The sequence below is a fragment of the Nothobranchius furzeri genome, chromosome 5, assembly GCF_043380555.1.
Source record: "Nothobranchius furzeri strain GRZ-AD chromosome 5, NfurGRZ-RIMD1, whole genome shotgun sequence".
NCBI classification, from domain to species: domain Eukaryota; kingdom Metazoa; phylum Chordata; class Actinopteri; order Cyprinodontiformes; family Nothobranchiidae; genus Nothobranchius; species Nothobranchius furzeri.
This window is the reverse complement of record NC_091745.1, coordinates 73,387,643-73,406,873: the sequence shown is the minus strand read 5'-3', so window position 1 is coordinate 73,406,873 and position 19,231 is coordinate 73,387,643. Positions and strand designations below refer to the sequence as shown.

Below are 19,231 nucleotides of genomic sequence, written 5' to 3'. Positions count from 1 at the left end.
AATCTTACACTTTATTTAGCTTTGCATATATTATTGTTACATATTTTAACATATTGCTGTACAAATAACACACTCTGTACGATAGCATAATACTGCAGAAAGAATTGCACTGTTGCCTATGAAAGGGGAAAAAACTGAAAGAAAGTTCAAAGTAATGCAGATTTATATCAGACAGAATTACAATCTAAACATATTTTATTTCCTTTATGTCTTCTGGCTCCTCTATCTCCATCTCCATGTCCAAACCCAAAGTGCTGAGGCGTACCACATCCCAGGCTGCCACCGCCTTTTTGTTTCTGGCATTTTTGCTTTCAGATCGAAGAATCGGGGATCCGTTTGCTGCATCTGATTTCTCCTCACCCTCTTCATTTTCATTTTCCTTAGAGAAAGCTTTAACGTAGCGCCTCATTTTTTGCAACATCATATCGTTTCTGTTCTCCACCCTGCAGATAAATGAGAAATTAAAATGCACAGAACTAATCAGTCTTTATTCAAGCTCAGATCACTCTGTTTTCAAGGCCACATTTGTACGCTACAGCCAAAATGAAACTCAGTTCAAGACAAAAAAGTGTAGATAAGAAAATGAAATGGGAGACAAATGAAGATGGATGCATTGTAGATGCTTACAGGCATAGAGGAATTAATTTAAAGTAGCATGAGCCTCGAAAAACCAGAATTGATGCACAGCTCTGGTATCAGTGCATGAAAACAGAAGCAAAACTAAGGAAAACTGAAGAGTTTTTAACACTTCAAGCTATTGGTTTCAAACTCGTTTCAGTGGTTTTTGAACCATAAACTTAACATTGGACAGCGCTCTGTAGCCCTCTTCGGTCCAAAAACTGCATTTAACAGTTTTGTGGTTTGAGAATGTGCACTAGTGGAAGGTCTCTGCCTGCTTTAGTCCTACTTTTTTACTGAGCATTTAGCCTATAGCATATGCTAGCAGTTAGCTTTTCCAATTTGCTGATCGTCAATTAAAAGCACAAGAAGAATTTGAAGAAGAATTTAGCTTTTTTGTCAGCATCATGGAGCTTGGAAGTAAAAGTAAGAGAATAATGTCTCTGCATCCTAAATAACAGACTGATGGTGACCTACCTTTGTTGCTACTGGATTTGTAACTAATATTTTTTAACCAAAAGTGTGGATATATTTAATTAGTGGTTTATTTTAGAGTCAGTTGGCTTGTTTTAGCATTAGCTTGTTGTTAGAGCTAGCTAAAGCATGGTTGTTTACAACAGTTGTAATTATGTTTTCAACCAGCAGGGGGAGAAGCAAGTAAACTTATTTACAGTTGCTTTATTTGGTGCCATAGTGAGCAGTGAGAAAACAGTCGGTGGAAAAATATTTTCTCCCCCACTGGGAAACAATTTTTTTTCAGTCACAAATAGAGATTTACACTCCTGTACTCTTCACCACTGTGCATTGTCACAGAAACACAAAAAAATTCTTTGGAAACAGCCAGAACATGCAGGTTTCAGGTCATATTTTATGGCTAAAATTAAAAATTCAACAAAGTAATGATATTTTTTGTCTAACAGTGTGGATATTTTTACTTTTGGCTCATGTTAGCATTAGCTCATTGTTAGCGCCAGCTACAGCAGATGGAGGGAAAAGCAGAAAACTTATTTAGTGTTGCTTTAAGTCATCTTTGATTCATTTGTTATTCACAGAGAAACTAATAATAGAGCTAATAGCTTCATAGAGGTGTATATATAAACATTTGAAGAAGCAACTTTGCTAACTCATCGCTGGCTGAATGCGGCCATTTGTTATGTTGAATCTGAGTGGTATGCACTTTCACTGAAACTCACACAGAATGGCACTTTTTAAATCTGAGTTCTGATCTGGGTTCAGCAGTTTAAACTTGACATTTAAACTTCTGGTTCAGTCGTGTCATCATACCTGAGATACCAACGCTCCTTCAGGCCGTAGGTAAGCCCACACACTCCGATCTGACACCACAAACAGCGAGGCAGCCTCCTCTCTACCATCAGAGTTGTGGCCACCACCTGAACAATATGACAGCTGTAACCACGACACAGCAGAGTCTGTTTCAAGCAGAAAACTTGACATTATGCAAGTGTTACCTGAGTCCTCCACAGCTCATCTCTCTCTTGGGCCACTCGCCACTGTGTGTCACTCATCATGGCAATCAGCAGATTGAGCAGCAGGGTACAGCAGATCACAGAGAAGGCGGCAAGTATCACTTGGTTGATTGGGGGTATCTGGATGCTGTTATCCATAGGGAGATCAATCATGCTAACAGAGAGCTCAAACTGGGAATAGAGAGCTAAGGGGAAGGAGCGGTACTGAGACAAGGAGAGTGGATCCTGGGTCATGTACACCATCCAAATAGCTGAGAAAAATGACAAAAACAGCATGTTTGCTTTAATAAAGTTTTTAAAAACTGTGTTTCTTCTTTCAGCTATGTGAGAACTTCTGAAACAGGCAGCTTCTGAGAATATACTCACAGGTTGTAAAAGCCATGAGCATGATGATGAGCAGCCACATATACTTTACCAGGTCTCCAAGTATAATCTAGGAGGAAATGAGACAAAACCACAGAAAACACAAGCAGATCAGCTGCAAGAAAAACCAAAACAAGAGCCTAAAAGCGTACATGCGTGGCTGTGATAAGGAAGCAAACAGTAAAACCTGCAGGGAGCTGTCACTGACCTTCTGGATCATGATGACAAAAGGACCAAGACTTTCAAAACCACGGGCAAAGAACAAGACATTGGACCAGCCGAGAATCAAAGCTATCGCCATTATCTCAGTCTCTCCCTGCATCTCAGTGAGTCTGAGCACAGTCAGCAGCACCACCAGGATAGCGTAGACGATGCTGGAGGGACAGCAGCTGGATCAGACAACACAGCAAAACAGTATTTCACTTCTCAGAGGGTTTTTATTTACAGGATGACGTGGAAAGGTCCTCCGAGAGCTGTCTGACCAAAGTAACGCTTTGCTCCCACCCTCAGTATGTCTGGGATCTGTTGTAGAAAAGTATTTTAGTGCTGCACCATGCATAAGTACAAACAAGGAACATTGTTCATTTACTCACCTCCAGAACCAGGATTAGAATCGCTCCCACGAGGCTGATGATCTCTCCTACCAGCCGTAGACTGTCCCCGTAGGTCACATAACTCTCCTAAAGCAGGCAACGGGAGAATTAACCAACATTAATATCAAATCCATCTTCACTGTTGTTTTGTATCGTATGTTGTATGTACAGGGATATTCCTGCAAAAGCTAGATGACTGGAAGAAGCTTCTTCTTTTGCAGAAAAATAAGTGAATCTTTGACTTTACAGTTTGTTTATTTCAAGCCAGTTGTTGTACGCAAACATACTGCAACAAATATTTATATACATACATATGTACATATACCTACATATACACATACAATTCTTTTAATGGTAATCTCAATTATTAACAGATAATTTTAGAACAGTTGAGTGAATTCAGCTTCCTTTCTCATACTCCATGTACTGTGACCAGACCCTTTCCACGGTGCAAAGACCTAGCTTGGACGGCTTACAGACGTGGTCTTGACCGACAGACTCAATGTAGACATGATCTGCACGTCCGTGCGATGTTGACTGTTTGCAGGTTTTTTTTTTTTTTTTGTTTTTTGTTTTTTACATGGAATTTAAAGCCACCACAACCCCTCAGATTATAACTCCCTTTGTTTCGTGTAAAGACATTTTGGCAAGTGGAAGGTAGAATTTTATACAGGCTTTATAAAGTATTTGTGCATTATAAAAATCACCTAAATCAAGAAACAGTTTGGACTGCAAAAATAAAATGTTGGTGTGACTACAAAATTTTTTTGGAGAATAAACAGGGGTCGTAGTGAATTTGTATAGTTATTGCCCCAAATCTCTTATGAAATACGTTAAATAGGGCAACACAAATAGGAAGCCTAAGTCACTTCCGCATCACGGGTCCCCGGAAGAACGAAAAAATGAATGCAAGCCAACGGGGCTAAAAACGCTATTTTCTAATCCGCTTTGCCTTACGCCCTGGATCGCACATATGTTGTACTGCAATTTAAATGAAAACTATTGATGGGTGTTTCAACCACGCATGTCACATACTTTGAGATTTATTAGCTTGTAAAAGTTTGTAATTAGCATGACTACACACCAGAAATCGGCATGTTGCATAGCCTATGTGACATCACCACATAATCTCCTCTCCCCTAGCATAGCTGCTACTTATCACATGACCAGATTTATGGTAGTTCTTTCGTCCTGTGGAAAGTTTGGTGAACTTACAGCCATTTTGTCTCGGTTTTCTCCGTGTCTGGTTCGATGACGCCACTTTCGTGAAGCGCATTTGTAGTCCTGGACTTCTTTTCACACAAAACCTAAAATATCATTCCCCCGTTCGAAAAGAAGCTCATTCTTGGTATCAAAATGAGTCTTTAAGATTCACGGACATCATGTGTGAAATCCATGGGACAAAGCAAGCGGAATCAGAAAATAACATTTTTAGCTCCATTGACTTGCATTTATTTTTTCGTTCTTCTGGAAACCCATGGTGCAGAAGTGATTTAGGCTCCCTATTAACAGTATAATAAGTACAGTGCGTTATAATCTAAGAAATACTTAACTGTATTACTAATTGAGACACTTTTAGAGACTTTACGTTGTGGCTAATGTGAGATTCTATCACAACACCATCAATATTTTTTATTTGGTCTAAATTTTCTTTATGGTTTCTGAAGAAAAAGTATTTTAGTTTTGTCTAAACTGAGGATAATGTATTAATATCCATTCATGTTTTTAATTTAAGTAGCTCATTATTGACATTATTTATTTAATCACCACAACTATCACTAGAATAGCAAATATCAGTGGCATCTGCAAAAACAATTCATTTGAACAATTTAGATAGATAAAAAATGTCATTGATATGCAGATTAAACTACTTGGGGCCCATTATTGGTCCCTGCGGGACACCAAAGGTAATGCCCAAATACCTTGATTTAAATCTTCCCATTCTGTTGCCTCTGTGCTAAAAAAAACTCTATATCCAACTCAAGGCTACTCCCCTAATTCCATATCTATGCAACTTTTTTAGTAATATGTCATGATTAAGCATACCAAAGGCTTTATTCAAATCAATAAATATTCCAACTGCATATTTCTTTTTATTTAGACTATTTGTGATCTCTTCTACTGCATCAATTATCTCCATATATGTAGACTTTGCTTACCTAAAGCTGTACTACTTTCAATTATTTTATTGTATTTCTCTATAAAGTTGTCTAATCTGTTGTTGTAGAGTTAATCTAAAATATTAGAAATATGAGTTAGCAGAGAGACTGGTCTGTAATTAGTGAAGATGCGTTTGTTCCTGTTCTTATACAGCAGTATTAGCCATTTTCATTTCATTTGGAGAGATTCCTATTTAAATTATAAAATATATATGTGAGTTAAAGGTTTGGACATACTACATATAATTCTTTTAATCAGTAACTGTGGATCTCTGGACTTTACCAGAATGCTGCATAATGCATAAAAAATGAGTCAACAGCAGCAACTGAACTTCATTTAGCTGTTTCGAAGAAAAAGAAATATAAAACTGGTGAAGTAGTTTGAAAATATTCCAAAGCATTCTGCAAAAAAAAGAAAAAAAAAACCGAAAAGTTTATTATTATTGGTGAATTATAATCACTTGTTTGTCAAATCTATATTTGAACTTGAAAAATACAAAGTTACTATAAAAGTGCTCTTGCACTAAATGCATTGAAAGTTTTAAAAGGGACATATTATGCATAACTCGCCTTCTGCATCTTTTTGAGCTGCCTTGTGGGTCTCTACTGCCTCTATAAACACTCCAGATGTGAAAATAACCAGTCCATATTTTGTCTGTTAGTGTTTGGTTTTGGAATTATGTTCCTAAAACAAGCCATTCCAAAAAGTCCCTGTTTGTGATGTCACAAACGGGAAAACATCATAGAACCACCTCTCATCTGGAGGAGGTCACGTCCAGCTTGTTTTCTTGACAGAGCCCTGAAATGACTCATTCTGGAAGGTACTGAAACAGTCAAGATGAAAACTGCTGATATCTTTATATGAGAGAGATTTAGTGTAAAGAACTTCATGAATATGTTTTGTTTGGAGCACAGAACTATTCTAACTTCAGAAAATAGGTTATAATATGTCCCCTTTAAAGTATAATAATAAAGAATGTATTATTGTTATAAAATCATAACTTTAACCCACACTTAGAGTTTTCTGGATCAGGATGGTTTTGATGGGGTCGTCACTAGAGATGTTCCTCCCAGCATCCTTTAGGGGGCGATACACACAAATCAGGGTGAATGTCACGATGTACAGGAGGTACACTAACAGCAGCAGCCTGACACAAGACAAAGAAGTAAAACACATTAAAACACATCTTGATGATTTTTACTTTACGCAGTGACCATAAAGAAAGAAAAAAGTACCTTAAATAATGTTTTCCATACAGGTTCCATTTTAGTGAGACCAGCTGCCTGACAGGAGTAATCTCCAGAATCTGTCTCGCCTTCAGAATAAAAGTATTTTAGACTCATCATCAGGTTACCACCGTTATTCACGTGTAGTTAGTTTTTGTTGTACCTCTTTCTTCGGACTGCTCACAATAACCTCCAGCACTGACATACTGTCAGCCCAGGAGTCGATCTCAGTCAGGTCGTACAGGTAGGAGGTCAAAGGTCCCAGATTCCACTGGACTGCTCGCCTCTTATTGACCAGGTGCTGGAACACCTGGGGGAAACGAAGGAAATCACAGGATCAGTGAAACAATCTGCCCCAGCTTTGGCCTCCACTCAAGCTCTCCACTCACCACGGTGTTCCCCTCTTTGGCTGCTAGTTTGAAGGGCGTGAGGCCTCGAGAGTTGGGCACCATGTCGAGCGGTATCATATGGTCCAGCTCTGCGTCGCGGGTCATGATCAGATCCATGGCCTGACACGCAAAGGTCTTATGGGGCTGCAGCACCAAAATATGGAGAAGCGTGTTGCCTAGAAGACAAGATGAATGCATTTACATTAGATTGAGATGCAGAATGAGCTTATTCCTATTGTCTTCTACTAAAATGCAATTTCAGTTTTTTTGCAGGTTGCAAAAACAAACCAAAACTACATTCACAGATTAACCCAGTTCTCTCTTTTAATGTGTTTTTTTATGTAATGGTATTGCATTTAAATGTTTCAGATTACTTAAAGGTGCAATATGTAAGACTGACGTCCTGTCGTCAAATTTGGTTACTGTAGTCCATTTTTAACTAAAAATATTACATTCTCACTCCCAGTGAGTTTCATGGCTAAAAAAGATTTATTTCTGTTCACGACTATTACGAAACTTCACCAAATCCTGATTGGTATTGACGAATCTTTGTTTTGGTTCGTGTTTGAAGGTCTTCCTGTTGTTTAGTGTCCTTACTTTTAATTTTGGTGCTGCCGCTTTAAGAAAGCGCTCCATGACGACGTCAGCGCTTAACCGTTCTCGGTTGCCTCATGGCTGCCTGAGAAGAGGGGACTGCTGACTCGTTTGTGTGGGAAAACTACATGTTAAAGAACACGTTTGTTCATTCCATTTGTACAGATCTGGCAATAATAAAAAAGACAACCAGCAGACTCTGTGTCCTGAGTCCCTTCTTCAACAGAACACAACGCAGAGGATTGATAAGATAACTGGCATAACCAGTCGCAGTGTCAGTGGAGGACAAGAACAATTTACACCAGTTACACTAGTTACGGATGTAACGGAATGAAATGACAGCAAAAATGCTGTTTGGGGGCAGCAGTAGCTCAGGTGGTAGAGCGGGTTGCCTCATGATCGGAGGGTCATGGGTTCGATTCCAGCTCCCGCCAGGGGGTATCCTGCTGTTGTGTCCTTGGGCAAGACACTTCACCCAACTTGCCTGTGTTAGTGGTGGTCAGAGGGGCCGACGGCGCCAAATGGCAGCCTCGCCTCTGTCAGACCTCCCCAGGGCGGCTTTGGCTACAAGTAGATTACCATCACTAGCAGTGTGTGAATGTGAGAGTGTGTGAAAGCGTCTTTGGGTGTCTAGAAAAGCGCTATATAAGTTCAATGCATTTTTATTATTACTGTTTTCCACCTAAAAATAATTCCCCCCTCCTCAGCAAGATCTAATCTGCATGAGTTATTGTTCAAGGTCTCATGCATCTGCTTCTAAACTGTTTTCCTTTCCAGCGCAAGAGAAGAATGAAGACAAAGGACTCTTTCGTTTTAATAAATCAAAGAACTCTGTTTTTAATAAGCTAATCAAACAAAGTGTTAGTCAATAATAAAATGTGAACCGATTTGTGAAACGAAAATATTGATTACTTTATTATAATCCTACAGAATATAATAAGTAATGGTAACTTTTAATGTTTCCACTAGAGACTGATCACACGTAGCGTTAAGACATGACACATTGCTTTACTGATCCAATCAGACTCTTCCAGATCTGACTGAGGCGTGGTTTTGGTGGTGCTTGGTAAATCTGCCATCTTTTCATTCAACCATGAACCAAAACATCCGAAGTATAAAACTATGCCCACGTCATCTTTAACGGGAGTTCAAAGCGTTCTAGAGAAGTTGTCGGAGTGGCCAATCCGTAACTTTCCCCTTTAGCCGAAAGAACCAACGACAAGCTGGATAAAATCTGTTGCTGTTCCAACTGCTGCAACAGTTCCTTTCAGAATAAAAGCTGAACCATCGTGACCCCGTTTTGGGTCTTGATAGATGCCAACAAAACTGTTGTGACCCGGAAGTATCTCAAGACTGGTCTGGTCGGCTACCGCTGCTTTTCCTACCGGCTTCGGTTCCAGAGAGGGTCAAGCTGGACGTCGACATTCCTGATCTAACGGGGACTTCCAAAAGGGTGCGTAGGCCGACAGAATGGCGTCTCAATGTGTGTTCATGAATCTCTGAATCAAAGCTTAGCGCGAAGACATTCACTCCCACCAGAACTAATCGTTTCTCCGGATTTGCTGGTTCTGAAATATTCACACATACACCATTCTCAGTCTTACCTCACCTTAGTTATACCATACACCTAGTGTTGAAGTTAGTCTAGTTTTAATTTGTTTTGTAATAAATCTTTAAACTTTTAAGACTTGACTCACGCTCTTTTCTTGAAGTTAATACAGAGTGTTGCTCAATCCCTGCAATAAAAAGATCCAATCTTCTGATTAAATTTACTTAAAGATCCATTAAGGTGATATTTCACATTTCGTGATATTTCACATTTTATGGTTTCTAATTAAATGTAGGAATTTATTTGCTACACGGATCAGCACCAGAAGTTTGTATATGACAAGCAAAGTAGAGTCATATCTACACTTATTATGGTAGTTAGTCTCCAGCATTACAGGAAGTGTGGTTGTTTGCCATCTTGCTGTTATAGTGCGGAACGACTCATTAAAGGGAGTAAAACAACAGGATTGACTCATTGTTCACTTCATACTTACGTTTCACTGTAATATTCAGTTGTTTGTAATTGAAAAAGTAGCTTGAGATATTTTTAGAGCCAACTATTTGCTTCTAATTCCCCGTTTGCATTGTTAGCTCAACGTTAGCTTAACTTTAGCTTCTGGCGTGCTTAATCTGATATTAGAGTACAACAAAAAGATGCAGAGGCTTCTTAGGGGTGCAAGAAGTAACTTCTGGGTCGCTCCTGCCTACTGGCTTTGGCTCTTTAAACAACTCTGGAGCTTTTCGCTGGCCGGTGTCAAATTACACTGCTGCGGTAGCTCGCTGTAAATTTGGCTACTTCACAAACTCACACAGTGTAAACAACTGCGTTCTGCTTTTGTTTTTGTCAGGCTGAGAAAAACTGACAACCCACCAGCCAGCTGAGACTTAAATCTGTCTCAGTATAACGTTCCTTCCAACATAATAGAGACAGTACATTATTTTGTGATTATTTCTTGGTAGAAATCTTACATATTTCACCTTTAACCCTCTGGAGGCAGGCGTTGCAGATTAGCAACGTTAAAACCTACCTACCTACCTGGTTACTCCACATACGTGTTTCATGAGCATTTTTTAACTCAGAAGTACCCCTGAAGGACTTAGTTGTTCGTCCTTTTACCAAAACTTATTTTGAGCCTGAGAGGGTTAACACATTAACACAATGTGTATTTTTCCAGCCAAAATGCAGAGCTCTTTTATTAAAAGCTCTTCTTGAGAAAATAACTGATTGTGTCAGGGTTAAATGATAATAGTAACTAAATTTGACTGTGAAACGTAGTGATTGGTAGGTAATTAGGATTTTATCAGGTTAGATTGCCTTTAATTGATCTGAATGCAACAAAATTTGAAAAGGACTAAATAAATAACTTTGATCAATTTCTGGCTTGTAGGAAATAATTTATTTATTTCCTGGTGAATGAACTGAGCTCCAATGTGAATCAATTTTATATCCCAAGAAACTGCCTTGACTGAAAACAACATGAATTGGGATTTCAAACCTTTGTAGTCTTGGACCCTGGTGCTGGCCCCATTGTCCATCAGCATGGTCATGATGTCCAGGTTTCCAGTGCAAGCAGCAAAAGACAGGATGTGCTCACCTGTTCCCAAAACATTAACTTGCATGATTTTGTCAACTTCAGCTCATTTTGCATCCAACCCTTTAGCACTTTAGCTGCTGCTGACATATTGTCAAGCTGACTCACCACAGTACATCAGTCCTCCTTTCCTCTTCTTGAAATAAAGACCGGTGACTCGAGGTGCGGAAACGTCACCTCCACGACGAATCAGCTGTTCAACGAGGTCGATGTTTTGGTTCACCACAGCGATGTGGAGGGGAGTAATACCTGAAAGAGGGATGGAGTCGCAGTTTAATCTGTGCACAGGTAAATATCACAAGATTCTGGTGATTTGTACATAAAAATGTCAATTACAGACAAAACCAGTACTCATTCCTGCTGCATCTTGTGCTTGTTAACCAGTGACCAGTGCATGCTGGTCCTAAACAGAGCTGGTTCTTATCATTTTAACAGAGGTGTGACCGTGTCCCAAGTAAGTCACAAGTCTTTCCAGTCAAGTCTCGAGTCAAGTCCAAGTCAAAGATAACAAAGTCCAAGTCGAGTCCAAAGTCAATGATGGACCATCCGTGCTTTCATTACCTCTCGCCTGGACTATGCAAACGCCCTCCTAGTTGGTGCTCCGGTCTCTGCCCTGAATTGGCTGCAGGTCGTCCAGAACTCTGCTGCCAGGTTCTTGACAAATACGCACCGACGTAGCCATATTACCCCTGTCCTGGCACATCTTCACCGGCTCCCTGTCATTTTCAGAGTACAGTTTAAGTTATTGACTTTTGTATTCAAAGCACTCAACGACCTGGCACCTCCCCATCTCTCTGACCTGCTCACTCCCTATGTACCCACGCTCACGTTGAGATCGGCTGACCTCCTGCTGCTTTGCGCGTCCCGGATGCGATACAAATCGCGGGGTGAACGAGCATTTGTACATGCTGCCCCAAAGCTGTGGAACTCTATCCATTGTAGTTCGGCAGGCTCCATCATTGGCCGTTTTTAAATCTCGTTTAAAGACCCACTTCCACGATGTGGCTTTTAGACCATGACTCGTTTTAGTGTTTTATTGTGTTTTTAGTATTCCTCATATTTTATCTGCTTTTGATCGGTATTTTTATCTTCTGTTTTAGTCGCTTAGATTGGTCGTGTTTTGGTCCAGCCTGTGCAGCACTTTGGGCAGCTCCCATGCTGCGTTTTAAACGTGCAATATAAATAAACTATGGTATGGGAAGTCCAAGTCAAGTCCAAGTCCTTAACTTTGAATTTTCAAGTCATAATCAAGTCATCGGCCCAACTTCAGTTTAATGATGGTGATAATAAATAAATTCCAGAAATAAAACTTAATTTATTTTCTCAAAAAAGCAGAAAATTCAACTGAACTTGATCATAAACAAAGTGCTGCCGCATTTAGCAGTAAATCAAACCCAGAACGAGGAATGATTTATGATTTTTGTCCACGTCGTGCCACTTTGTGATAAAATATCAAATATGCTCAAGTCATCATCAAGTCAACAGGTGCAAGTCGATTCAAGTCGCAAGTCATTGGCGTTCAAGTCCAAGTCAAGTCGTAAGTCTTTATAGATTTTATGAAGACAAGTCAGAAGTCATTAAAAAATGACTCGAGTCTGACTCGAATCCAAGTCATGTGACTCGAGTCCACACCTCTGCATTTTAACTAACCCTGTTAGTGAGAGTTAGGCTTGAAGCTAAACTCAGTCCCTTAGAATGAAAACAGCCTTGTTATCACTGAGCCGAATCACACATTGTGCGCTTCGGCTGCAGAACAAGTTTACTTCAGGGTTGGTTGTAGGCGAGGTTAAACTCGTGTTTCTCTTTAACTCTTTCATTTTCTAAGGACATGAAAAGATTTCAGGTGTTTGTTTCTGGATGCAAACCTTGGAAAATCTCAGAGGTCATGGGTTCATTGATGAGTTCAGGCGCTCCATCCATCAAAGCCACCGCAGCATCTGCGTTGTCGTTCATCACAGCAACATGAAGGGCCGTTTCTCCGAGGGCTCCTGAGAGGGGAAGGTTTAGCGTTAAAGATATGAATAAAAACAGCAATGATAGAAACGCAGGATTCAGGCTTCAGTCTCACCTCTCTCAAAGATGTTGGTGGAGGAACAGTTTAGCAGTTTCCTGATGCAGCCGACGCTGTTGTTTTTAGCCGCGTAGAACAGAGGGATGTCGCTGACGCTGTGGGGCGAAAGGGCAGAAAATGAACTTTAAGTATCCCCAAATATATCCAAATCCTCGGAGCGATGGCACTTTATATGGATCTGTTACTTTTTTGTGTAGATAAGGAAAGTTTCATCCAACATCTCGTTCCATCCTTTTTTGTTTTGAAGGCGAAACCTCAGCTGGGTCCACCAGTGGTTGAGCTCGCTGGGAGCAGAGCTGGCCAGAGCCGGAGACATTTCACACCTGGTGCTCAACTGGGAGACAAAGGAAAAAAAAAATAAAAAGATCATTTGATTAAAGTCCTAAAAAGTTTTGGTTTATGGTTGAAAACAAAAATCCATCTTACCCAAAAAGCATAAAAGTACAACTCCTTTGCTGCTGAAACCAGTTTTAAGAGGTCCCCAGGGAGAACTGCGGTCCAAACTGCATCCCTCTTTTATATATATGACCTGACCGTGAGGGGGTGGGTGGAGACAAGAGGTGGGAGGATGAGTGAACAGGTGAGACAGCGACACTCAGGCAGTAATTAACAGGTAGACTTCACCTGCTGGTCAGAAAGCCCACAGAGAAAGTGTGAGCTCAACGTTTGTCCTGGTTCATCATGCTGATTTCAAATGTATTGACAAGTGAAAATGGCCTGGTCCGGCTGTCTCCGGGCCTGTCAACATTCCTCCAAACTCCCCCAAAACCTGCATGACCACTATGACAATTCTGCAGCCTCATGAAAGTCCACACTCAGCGGTGTTTGTTTTAAGTGAACTGTAAAAAAAAAAAAAAAAAAAAAACCTGTTTGGAAAATTACGTGGATGATGTGATTCTAATCTAAACCTCAAACCAAGGCAAAATGGGCCAGGCGATTGTTTTTGATGCTCCACACCTGGAAAAAAAATCACTAAACTGGGATAATTTCCTAGTTTTATTCACAGTGATATAACATTTTAGGCATTTCTCACCTGTCAACAGGGGCGATCACAAACACGTAACTGCTGCAGCACAAAGACCGTAATGATCCTTTAGAAGGAGGCATCATGCCCAAGAAGACGAGTCACTTTCTTCAAAAACAATCTTTTTATTAAATACGTCAACTGATCAGAAATCAGACATTCAGTTCAGACGTTTTTGATGTAGCAGCTGATTTTGTCGACTAATTCAACGCCACCCGTAGTGTGCAGATATTTTCCTGTATCGTTTATAGATCATGACTCAGCAAAGGAGGTCAGCCGCAGGATAAACAGGCTTTAGGGAGCCTCTATAGGAGGCCTTGGTCATTCCGTATTGTTGAGGTAATAGCTGTTTACCAGACTGTGAGCGCCGTTTTTAAGCAGTGTCATAAAGACAGCTGGTTTCCACACAGGTAATGTCTTTATAAAGAAACAATAACGCCATAAAAACATGATTCTGTGGGTTTTCCTGCAAGTGTTTCTGAGCACATGTAACAGCGGTGTGTTCATTTGGGTCCAGACAGCCACAGAAAACAATTATTACACAAAGATCCGGTTTACTTGTGACGAGCTAAATGCTCGTTATGTTACAGGCATAACAAGGCGCTATGGTTTATAATTATACTATTTGACTTCATTTACTATTAAACAAATACCCATTATGTTTTTAGTGGTGTGACCTTAAAATGAGAGGAAATATGAATATTGTTCCTGAAAAGAAGTTGATGTCAAATGGAAAAGTTACTGGACTGTAACAGCTCATTTACAGAGGGCTGTAAAAGTTGCTATTTTTCACGATTTTCCTGTATCAGTCGTTACGATGAAAATTTTCAAGCAAATATATCATAAAGAGACACACTGAGTGATATTTGAGAAGTGAAACGAAGTTTATAGGATTTACATTAAATGAGGCAGGTGCATAAATTTGGGCAAAAAGGAAATGAACTCAATTATTTTTTAGTAGATCCCCCTTTTGCAGAAATAATGGCCTTTAAATGCTTCCTATAGCTTCCACTGAGAGTCTGGATTCTGGTTGAAGGTATTTTGGACCATTTTTCTTTACTAGACATAGTTCTTTCAGGTTTGATGGCTTCTGAGCACAGACCGCTCTCTTTAACTCACACCACAGATTTTCAATAATATTCAGGAGATGGCCATTCCAGAACGTTGTACTGTTCCTCTGCGTTAGTAGATCCTTAGTAGATGTCATTTATTTTAGAGCAGATTTTTATGGTTATATGTTATGAAGCCAGGGGCGTGTCCAAGGAGAGGCCTGGGTTAGCACATGGCACCCTTGGAATCTGATTGGCCACCCCAGGTGTCACCACAGTAATTTACCTTCAAATAGGCTTTTCATTGTGCACAAAAGGCTTGGGGGTAAAACAAAAAAAAAATCATAACATTGGTGCCACCCATGCACAAAGTTGTGCCCCCCCCCCCCGGGCCACCCCATTTGAAAACATCTGGACACGCCACTGTATGAAGCAGCCAATTTTTTTTCAACAGCTGGGCATCTTTTAATTCATTTACAACAACATTTTGATGGATATTTCCAGAGATTAATGGCAAAAACTACACATCGTCACTTTTAACACACATTGCTGATATTCAATTGTCTGCACTGTAAAAATGCATTCTGTAGAAAAACAGACAATGTTGTGATGTAACATATTTTGTGTGTTCATTCTGTGTATTTCATCCAACTGCATTACTTGGTTCTTTTTTAACGCAGCAAAATAGTTGTAATTACCTTGTTTTTGCTGACGTTTGACGAACACTGTAGCCGTCTTCAGAGCCTCGCCGCGGCGACACTGTGCTAACAAAAAAAGTAATGTTCTGATGTCTTTTGTTACTTTTAGAGTAATTTTCATTTAAATCTGCTGCAGATTTTACAGAATAAATATCTGTTTAAAGACAAAACGAAAATGTCTTTCAGCTTTATGAAGTCATATTTTTGGGTCTTTTTGAAAGTGTAAAATTACAAAATGCCTTAACTTTTCCGCAAAACATTTTATGATGCATTTCTTATTTATTCATACACTACAAAACTAAGCTTCCTGCTTTTTAAAACAAGTTTAAACTTTAAATTAAACTCTTCTGAAACAAATCTTAGTCCCAACAAGCCTGAAAACATCATAATATTTAAAAGGAAATAAGTTGATTTTCTTTCTCTTAAAATACGGAATAATTTAGATTTTTGCTTGGTCAAATTTCCATCTAATAACAGTGCATAAAATGGAAGTTATGACTTAAAGTTCTGCCTAGATTTGTTCCAAAGATGTCGTGTTTCTTTAAAAAATATGCAAAATGTTACAAATTTGAACATGCAACCTTCAACTTTTTCAGCACGATCAGGTCATGGATACATGTGTGCAAATGAGGTTATTTTAAATGGATGATCAGTGATTTACTGCAGCCGGATGTGCTGATGGACATCATGCAGTTCTGAGAATGAGGGTTTGTTTTTGCAGTTCTTCTTATCTTTTTTGGTTTGCTCTGATACCAGAAGATGAGGGTGATGCGGGACATCGGTGTTTCTTTTAAGGCTGCTGCTGACCCCGACAGATCCCAAACCCAGATTCTGCAGGAAAAAAACCTGCTGATCAGACCTGAAGTTTCCTAGTACCGTCAAGGTGACAGAACTTCAAGGTGAACACGCTCGCAAAGAAGGACTTCTGGGTGAGCTGGCGTGTTAAATGAAATTCATTTAAAAAAACTACAGGTTGACTCTTTGGTGGAGTCCAATTGTCAGGCACATTCTTTTAAAATTTAAATGGTTTTGTGCAGTAGCTCATTCTAGAAATCAGCTAACCTCTGACTTCCAAGTTCATCCTACCTGCTGGTCGACCAGTTCTTGGTCTTGAACTGCAAATGGAAAACATCAGTCAAGATCTACTGTAGCTAATTTGCTTCCAACACATCAAATTCAAAGTCAATTGTTCACTTTTACCACCTCCTACCAGGCAGTGCCCCCCTGAAATGTTCACAGGGAGGGCTACATGGGCCATGAATGCTAATTTTCTGTGTGTTGTACGAACTATTTTCTATTGGCGGCTAATGCAGTAAACAGGGTTAGAAGATATTGTAAAGTGTTGTAAAGCGCCTTGGGCGGTTGCAAAGCTCTACAAGGTGCTATACATACACTCACCTAAAGGATTATAAGGAACACCTGTTCAACTTCTCCTTAATGCAATTATCTATTCAACCAATCACATGGCAGTTGCTTCAGTGCATTTAGGGGTGTGGTCCTGGTCAAGACAATCTCCTGAACTCCAAACTGAAGGTCAGAATGGGAAAGAAAGGTGATTTAAGCTATTTTGAGTGTGGCATGGTTGTTGGTGCCAGACGGGCTGGTCTGTTCAGTTACTGGGATTTTCACCCTCAACCATTTCTAGGGTTTACAAAGAATGGTGTGAAAAGGGAAAAACATCCAGTATGCGGCAGTCCTGTGGGCGAAAATGCCTTGTTGATGCTGGAGGTCAGAGGAGAATGGGCCGACTGATTCAAGCTGATAGAAGAGCAACTTTGACTGAAATAAGCACTCGTTACAACCGAGGAATGCAGCAAAGCATTTGTGAAGCCACAACACGCGCAACCTTGAGGCGGATGGGCTACAACAGCAGAAGACCCCACCGGGTACCACTCGTCTCCACTACAAATAGGAAAAAGAGGCTACCATTAGCACCAGCTCACCAAAACTGGACAGTTGAAGACTGGAAAATGTCGCCTGGTCTGATGAGTCTGGATTTCTGTTGAGACATTCAAATGGTAGAGTCAGAATTTGGCGTAAACAGAATGAGAACATTTCATTTTCATTTCATTTCATTTATTTATTTAAGGACCGTGCACATTAATAAACATTTCTGTAAATGTGCCAGTGTTAGCCAGCAGGCTAATTTTCAACTGTAGTCCAGTGGCAAGATGTTATACTACCGTAAGCACGATGGCTAAGGAGAAGAAAGACAGGTTAGATGAGCATAGTAACTAATTAATATACAACAATAAATCGTAACGCCATTACACTCAATTTCATTAAAACATAACACACAAAAAATAAAGATAAAATATAAAAAATAAATTAATAATTCATATACCCATACAACTCATTAGGGAATCAAAAGTAAGCATATATCAATTTGCAGTATCTATCATACATACTATAGGTTACAAAATAAATAAAATCTAAAAACAAACATACAATGATTATGAAAGGTGTTCACATTTTTGTGTGCTTAAAAGCCAGTTCTTAAAACTGAGTTTAAATGTACGATGTGAAGTGGAGTTTCTAATGTCCAATGGTATCTGATTCCACAGTTTAGATAGCCTAGTGAACTAGACCAAATTCTTGCTTTGCAAAGTTTGGTCTAGGCATGCTCCATTGGAACCTCATCAGCTCCTACCAGGACTCTGGCTAGCCAATCACAGCTCTCTAGAGGGGTTTCAAACACATAAAGAGCTGTGATTGGTCCATAATGGTGGGCCAATCATAGAGCTCTATCTGCTTAGTGAACTAATCACAGAGCTTTATCTGCTTTGTGGGCCAATCAGGGCACTCTATATGCCTGGTGGGTGGGATGATGCAACAGAGTGAAACAAGAGTATGTCACATTCATTGTCCAGTGGAATGCGGAGATCATTTGAAAGACAACGGTAGAACCCGCCCCACAACCGAGAGCCGTCAATGGAGCGTGGCCAGACTAAATACTACATTTATTTAGTCTGGCTGGCCAGGCTACAGTTTAGAGGCTCTCACAGAAAAGCATAACTGTCCAAAAGAACTAGACCTATGAGGAACTACTCAGTCCCCTCTTAGTGCAGACCTTGTGGTTCTGCTGCTTGATAGCTTCTGCTGAATAAAAGTACAAAGTGGTGGGGTATGGAGCTAGGATTGGGACAATATTCAGCGTAACTTGCACCAAGTTTTGTAACTTCGAACATGTTTCATCACATGTAACTTTGGATTCGTAACTTGTAACTTTGGATTCGTAACTTGTAACTTTAGTTTTCTAACTTGTAATTCTCAATTCGTACTTGTATTTCTTGTTTTGTAACAGGAACATTGTATTTTGTACATGTATTTTTTATTTTGCAAAATCCAACTTTTATTTTGTACATCAAACATTCATTCAGAAACATGAAACTTTCGTTTTGTAACTAGCAGACTTCCAAATTGAAAAAATCAAGGTACAAGTTTGAAATCAAAACTCTCAAAACACACATTTCATTCTACAGGTACAAACCTCAAATCTACAGTTACGGATCTTTTTGTCTCGATTCTAGTGTCAGTGGGAGGAACTTGGGTGGAACCAATGAGAGCATGAGTCTTAGCTACCAATCACATTTCTCGAATTCCTGTCCCATCATTGGGAGAAGAGGGCAGGTTCTGTCCCTTAGCATCTTGTGTGAGGTCAACAAAGAAGTTAGATTTTGCAAACCTGATTTCCCTAATTACTTTGTTTCTCAAGGACACAAATATGTTCCTATCAGGCAATAGGTTGGTCTTAAGATAGAGTTTTAAGGCATCGTCCCGTTCTTTCATTAATCTCCTTATTTCACTAGAGATCCAGGG

The 19,231-nt window shown here is 39.8% G+C and overlaps 1 protein-coding gene across 1 annotated transcript; it reads right to left on the bottom strand.

Annotated features, from left to right (window-relative positions):
- Position 1: 1 nt before the first annotated feature.
- trpv6 (transient receptor potential cation channel, subfamily V, member 6) lies at positions 2-14,531 on the bottom strand. Its single transcript, XM_015950155.3, has 17 exons — positions 13,068-14,531; positions 12,827-12,975; positions 12,639-12,736; positions 12,436-12,558; positions 10,679-10,819; positions 10,475-10,573; positions 6,837-7,012; positions 6,611-6,757; positions 6,457-6,536; positions 6,233-6,368; positions 3,062-3,148; positions 2,914-2,990; positions 2,677-2,842; positions 2,472-2,538; positions 2,088-2,356; positions 1,903-2,009; positions 2-443 (listed from the first exon to the last, which is right to left on the bottom strand). The coding sequence occupies exons 2-17, from the start codon at positions 12,955-12,957 to the stop codon at positions 185-187; spliced, it is 2,163 nt and encodes a 720-aa protein (XP_015805641.1). The 5' UTR covers positions 12,958-12,975; positions 13,068-14,531; the 3' UTR covers positions 2-184.
- Positions 14,532-19,231: the final 4,700 nt, after the last annotated feature.

Coding starts and splice junctions, on each gene's coding strand:
- trpv6 (XM_015950155.3), bottom strand. CDS start 12,957: ATGTCTCCGGCTCTGGCCAGCTCTGCTCCCAGCGAGCTCAACCACTGG. Junction 12,559..12,638: donor CACCAACATCTTTGAGAGAG/GTGAGACTGAAG, acceptor TTCCCCTCTCAG/GAGCCCTCGGAGAAACGGCC. Junction 2,539..2,676: donor TTGTCATCATGATCCAGAAG/GTCAGTGACAGC, acceptor ATTTCCTCCTAG/ATTATACTTGGAGACCTGGT.